Source organism: Equus caballus, chromosome 7 (genome assembly GCF_041296265.1).
Source record: "Equus caballus isolate H_3958 breed thoroughbred chromosome 7, TB-T2T, whole genome shotgun sequence".
Taxonomy (NCBI): Eukaryota; Metazoa; Chordata; class Mammalia; order Perissodactyla; family Equidae; genus Equus; species Equus caballus.
In genome coordinates this window covers 42269661-42275660 of record NC_091690.1, presented here as the reverse complement: position 1 = coordinate 42275660, position 6000 = coordinate 42269661, and the positions used below count along the sequence as shown (strand labels likewise).

At 49.8% G+C, this 6000-nt stretch overlaps 1 protein-coding gene across 7 annotated transcripts in view; it reads left to right on the top strand.

The window, feature by feature from the left end:
• Positions 1-2795: 2795 nt before the first annotated feature.
• The window catches only part of OPCML (opioid binding protein/cell adhesion molecule like), a 1020600-nt gene continuing 1017395 nt past the window's right edge, over positions 2796-6000 (top strand). For 2 of the 7 annotated variants that reach the window (XM_070273001.1, XM_023646459.2), the window contains exon 1: positions 3392-3972. In XM_070273001.1, coding sequence (XP_070129102.1) covers positions 3912-3972 — 61 coding nt within the window. In that variant the 5' untranslated portion in view covers positions 3392-3911. Of the gene's footprint in view, positions 3973-6000 lie in introns of all 7 variants that reach the window. The other 5 variants (XM_070273003.1, XM_070273002.1, XM_070273000.1 and 2 more) reach the window with 4 other exon arrangements.

Below are 6000 nucleotides of genomic sequence, written 5' to 3'. Positions count from 1 at the left end.
CCCTCTGAAGAGGCTTCCTGACAGGCTTCCTGGGTCCAAGGGGAGAGGCAGAGGCAGGCCCGAAGAGCGACAATCAGCCTCACTGCACAACTGCTGGTTTCGCTTGGTTTGCTGCCCTACCTTATTGCCATTTAAATACAGTTTTGATGATTTTGTTTGCTTTAGAGGAAGAAAAAAAAGATTCATAGAAGGCATAAAATTGCATATTATTTACCCCGGAGAAGAGAGCAGTCCCTCTAGTAAATATGCATTGAAGCATTTTTATTTGTATTTGTATTTTTTAAGGGATTTAAATAGACCCAGTAGACCATAATATCTCTTTTCAGAGTTGGTGCCATCTATTGATTAAAAATGTATTTAAACATTTCTTCTCTTTTTTAAATAAAAGAGACATATATTTTAATCATATAGTAGACCGAGAAGAATTGATCAGTAAAAATACATATTTATGTTTCTTTTAAAAAGATTTTATTAGGCATACAAATTTTGAAAACTAAAATATTTTTTATACACAATGATGTTTGTTAAATGTGAATTTAATTAAAGATGCAAGGTGTGTGTGCCTGAGGAAAGAGTTTGGTTGAGTAAATGAGATGTTTTAAAAACAATGTAACTAATAGGAAGTAGAGAAGGAACATCAACTTCGGAGTAAGACAGACGTAGATTTCTCTGCTACTTACCAGCCTGGGAGAAGGGACTCGGGGCCCCTTGAGCCCCTGCACTGGTCTACATCCCAGGAGCCGGGTGAACGCAAGGCCGCAAGTGAGGCGGAGGAGGACGGAGAGGCCGCAGCCTCGCGTCTGCTCCAGGAAAGCCCCAGAGGTCAACGTCTGCCGGGCAGGCGGGTGCCCTGTGGGTAACGTGTCCTTCCGTCCCCAGGGTGGGGTCAAAGCCACTCCTTGCGCGTCTAGGGCGCTGGGAGCTATGGGGACACAGCACACAGTCGGGGCCCAGGGAGCGCCCGTGGAGCGCTCAGATCGCTTCTGCATAAGTGCTTCCCCGCTCCGCGTGGCTAAAGCCCTGGTGGGGAGAGCAGCCCGGCCTCCAACACCGGCTCCAGGCCTGAGCAGCTGGAGGCTTTGGAGAAGTCATTTAAACTGAGTGTATGTGGGTAATAATGCCCACTTCAGTGGCTTGTGGAGCAGATAAACAGGGATATAACAGAGGACATCCCAGGATAAGATGATGGAATAGATGCATATCCCAGGCCAATAGCAGAGGACCTGGCACATGGTGATCAATAAAATGAGAGTGCTCAATATTGTCATTTCTTTTTAGGGAAGCATTCATTTTTGAAACAGAAAAACCTGTGATTCAATTTTGGAGGTGTCACTGACTAGCTGTGTGACCTTGCATAAATTACCTAACCTCTCTGAATTTCAGTTTCCTCATCTCTCCAAAAGGTATAATTACATATTCTTAGGAGACAAGGCTAGAGATTAAATGTGAGGATATTTTTAAAAACCTTGGTTCACGGAGGGTAAAGAAATGACATCTGTTATTTGCATCAAGCCATCAGTCACCAAGCCCTACAATTCTCTGCTTCACACCCAGCCCCTGCTTTTCCTCTTCCACTGCTACCACCTAGTTGCAGAATCTATCAAATCCGGGCAAGGCCTGCTAACAAGTACCCATGCTCCACTCCATCCTGTGCACTTTACCCAGATTAATTTCCATAGGTTAACTCCTGCTTACTCTTAGCACTCCCCTCCTCAAAAAGAAAATAAGCTTTTTCCAGCAACAATAGGTAGTTTCTAAATATCAGTAGTCTTGCATTCAAGGCCTTTGTCCCTCTGCCCTTAGTCTGCTCTCCAAGTCCTCTCCGGTTCTCCCTGGGGGCTCTGTCTGTGTCTGCGGTTTTCCCTTCTCGGAACACCGGTCGGATACGGTGGCCTCTCCACCCATCTCAAGCCAGTCCTGTCCTCAGCAGACTCAGCCACAGTGATGATTCTTAGGAACTTCCCTAGGGGACCTGCATTGCTCAAAGCGGTCCCAGACCAATTGGCTCGTGAATGGCATGTGTGCAACTATTGACTCTAGAATTTGACTTTAATACTTAGCATGTGTATGTCAAAAATATTTTAATTTTGGCTGGTCTCTTCAAATATATCCTATGGCATTTTAAGAGGGGAACAAATGACATGCTTCTTATTTCCAGCCTTTAGAAAAGGACTTCATGTTAAGTAGGTGTTTCACGGGTGTCAGGTGATGACTGTCATTATATGCTTTCTACGTGACTTGTAAAGCTTTTGGACTTGTTTGTAAGGGGAAGAATAATTGTTTTACTTCTTTAAAAGCAAATAGACTTAATTTTGTAGAATGGGAGGGTCTCTGTCAGGCCAAGATAACTCGTGGCCGTTGGTTGTAGGTATAGCTGCTTAATCAAAGCTGTGTGGATTTTGCTGTAGGACAGACCCGGATTTGACTCTCATTAGCGGTGTGGCCTTTAGCAAGTTGCTGAACTTCTCTGAACTTCAATTTCAGCTCGTTAAATTGCTGGGGTAATAATGCCCATTGGGCAGGACTAAGACGAAGATTAACTAAAATAATACACATGAATATCTGTCCCGTAGTAAGTACTTGTGAAAACATGAGCGACAGCAGCTACAGACGAGGGAAGAACGCTCTTGCGCCGGGTCGTCACTTGCAGACCTGGAGCCGTGCACACACTGAGCTGGGAAGAAATCCAAGCCACTGCGGGGTCTTCGGAGGGCACCCTGGGACAGAAATAGTTTTTCAGTATATCGGTGCAGTCCCTTGTCTAGAACCTAGTGCCGTCGTCCTCCCAGATGCCCAAAGTTCGGCGGGTGCTGCAGCAGCGGCACTTCCTCAGCACCCGGCGCGCCGCCCCGAAGCACGCTCTTGGGAGGGCTGCAGGCCTTGACGGAGCAGGCGGCAGGGCACGGGCAATTCTGAGTACGTCACACCAAGAAGGACTGTCCATACAAACTGCTATTTCAGAAGAAGGCACAGATTTGTGCAAAGGAAAAGCAAAAACGACGGGCGGCAGGCGCCGCAGGCACCCCAGCGGCCTTCTCATCTCCAAGCCGGCACCACTTCAGCACGCTTCCGCCTCCTCGAGGTCGGATCTGAGGTGTCCCTGCCTTTGCTGGAATCGCAGCAATCGTGGGGGCTTCTAGAGCATCTTGTCTTGGTAGAGTTTCAGAATGCTCTAACGGTGGGGAACTGACAGTTCTCTTTGCATTCTTAGAGGAAAAAACCCTAACGCACCCATCTTCCTGCTGGGAAAGCGGAATTGCGTCCAAGTGCTCCTAATAGCAGAAGGGGGCAGCGGGGGAAGATGTACCCGTCTGGGTGGGCTCTGTGGGTATCCTCCTGCTGCCCCCTGCCTGGCGACCAGGAAGAAGGCACAACGACAAGGAAGTGGCCTGGGCTTCGGTCACGTTTCTTTTCCTGCTGCGTCCTGAGCCCTGCCCCATGAGACAGTCACAGCCCCTCCCCGCTGCCCCACGCGCTCCTGTGCGCTCGCGGAAGCCACACCGGCATACTTACCCCATCCCAGGGCACACTGCTGTGCTCCGGGCGAGGGGTGAGTAAGGGACAAGCTTCAACTCCCCTTGGAGTCAAGCCTCCCAAATAGTAAGGTCTCCAGGTGTCGCTCAGGAGAGTGGCCAATGCGTGCCTTGGAGGAGGTCTGCTCTGAGCGCCATACAGATTGGGGCTGCTGATTCTTAGCAGTTGTGCGTATGTGCAAGAAAAAAATCAGAGACGCTGCCTGCCTGCTCCCATCTCTCGCGGGCTCTCTCTCGCTCCCTCTCTCTTCTGCTCTCTCCCTCCCTTTGCAAACATTGGATTTAAACCTGCTCAGAATTCAGCACAGAGGAAGGCAGCAACGGTAGCAGCAGCAGAAGCAGTAGCAAGCCCGGCCGCCGAGACACCGCAGCCTCAAGATGTACCACCCCGCCTGCTGGATCTTCTTCTCCGCGACAACCGCCCTGCTCTTCATCCCAGGTACTGGAGAAGCGGTTTGTCGATTCCTGGGGCAATTTTGAGATGTTATAGCAGAAGAGGAAGAGGGAAGAAGGAGAGCCCAGAGGAAAGAGAGGGAGTGTGAGATGCGTGTGAGGGAAAGAGGTAGGCTTGCTGTGTGCACGCACACACATCCGCTCGTTCCCTCACACGCACGCAGAGGTTTGTAGCACGGGTTTGCTCTGTTCCCGGCAATGCAATGGGTGAGCTGGGTTCGAGAGCTGCACCGCGCTGAGGCACTGCCGTTTTGTGACATGAACCCGCTGGCATTAACCGGTTGTGGTCCCAGGGGTAGGAGAAGAGGGGTTTCAACTCCCGGTCCTAAGTCTTTCTGGCCGCTTCTGTTGGGACCTACAGGATAGATTGGGGGCATCCTTATTTCTCTCAGTCATGGTCTGTCTCTGAGTCAGCCTCTATCCCTGCACGTCCCCACGTCTCTATCTTTTTCTGTCTGCCTTCCCTTTTCCTTTCTCGCTCTCCCTACTCTCCCTCTACTCTCCCCCTCCCTTCCCTCAGAACCCTCTCTCCCCGACTCTTTCTGGAGCTCCTTCCCCTCCCAGTCCCTTCTCCTTTGCTCCTGCTTTTCTTGTCTTTACACGGTCCTTCTGCCATCTCTCATCCTTTCTTTATCCTTCCACCAAATGGGCAGAGTATGCCTTTGAAATTCAGAATCCTCCCAGTTTCTGCCTCCTAGTCCTCAGCCGGAAATGTGAATTTCCCTTGACAGAATGTGGAGGTTCACACAGGGGCAGTCTGAATCTGGATTTCCTCAGTCTCCGCAGCACCTTCCCTCCTATCTGATGATTGAAGTGTGGTCCTACCTCTCACAGCAGTTTCTTGTCTGGGAAACAAACCTGCAGCAACACAGGTGAGATGCTGCAATCCTGCCAGAGTAAACAGAGTGAAAGGGTCGCAAAACCCAAGACATTTTATTGGATTTGATAGTTGAAATGCATGTCATTCACAAGCAGACAACTGAATGCCTCCTGGCACCCTTTAAACGATGCTGAAGGGACTAGGGTGAGCTTGCTGAGGTTTTAGCTGCACCAAAGGGTCTGTGCAGTTTCCACACGAAGTCCTAGCCCAGTCAGGATTTTCCTTTTTTTCTCAAATTGAGATATATGCATTTGGTTAAACAGTACCTTGGATTTTAGAATCCTGTTTACGTATACACAGGCATAAATACTAAGATTCTTAAATCTTACATATCCTGATACAGGGAAAACACACAAGTTTACGTTTTTGTGTTCAGAATCACTTGGTTTTAGTCTTAGTTTTTAAGAACATAAATCTCTAAGTATTTCTAAGCCACCAAAGTGAAATCAGAAAAATTAAAGTTGATTGGGGAGAAAGAAGAAGAGAGATCGGATTTAACAAGGGAAGAAATACATTGTGTGATGTTTTGTAATGCTTTTTACAAATTATACTCGTTCCAGCAGAGATGTGCTCTGCATAGCCATGTGCCCGGCTGTGCGTCTGCTTTAGGCTGAGAAGTTGAGAGTGGGGGTGCTGTTGTTCTTCCAGGTTCAAGCCGGGGAGGGGCTTGCAGCCTGACAGGGCTCAGCAGGGGAGGCCGGCAGGCAGGAGTCGCTCAGTGCCAGCTCCAGCCGGATAGAGCGAGGCAGGTGGGTGCTTTGGGTCCATGGTGGAAGGAGACAAACTTCCTGTGTGTGCATGTGCACACTGCGTGACAGCTCCTGGGCCCCCAGCACCCAGTCTCCCCTCCCACTCTGCTGGAAGACCAGTGGGCAGAAGAGCAGAGGTCAGGACGCCCGCCCCAAGGCATCCTGGTGCATGCTTGCTCTGGTCAAGGGGGGAATCAGAACACCACACTTGGAAAGGGGCGGGTAGCCAGCCCCAGTCGGCGGAAGCTGCATTGCAGTGCACTCTGAAGGAAGTGAAGAATCAGGGTGCATCTCCCTCTAGAGGCCTGAGGGCTCCCCAAAACACAGCTGCGCTCCCCTGCTGGGGAGCTGACTTCTTGTGGGGGAAGCATCCAGCCCCAAGGCA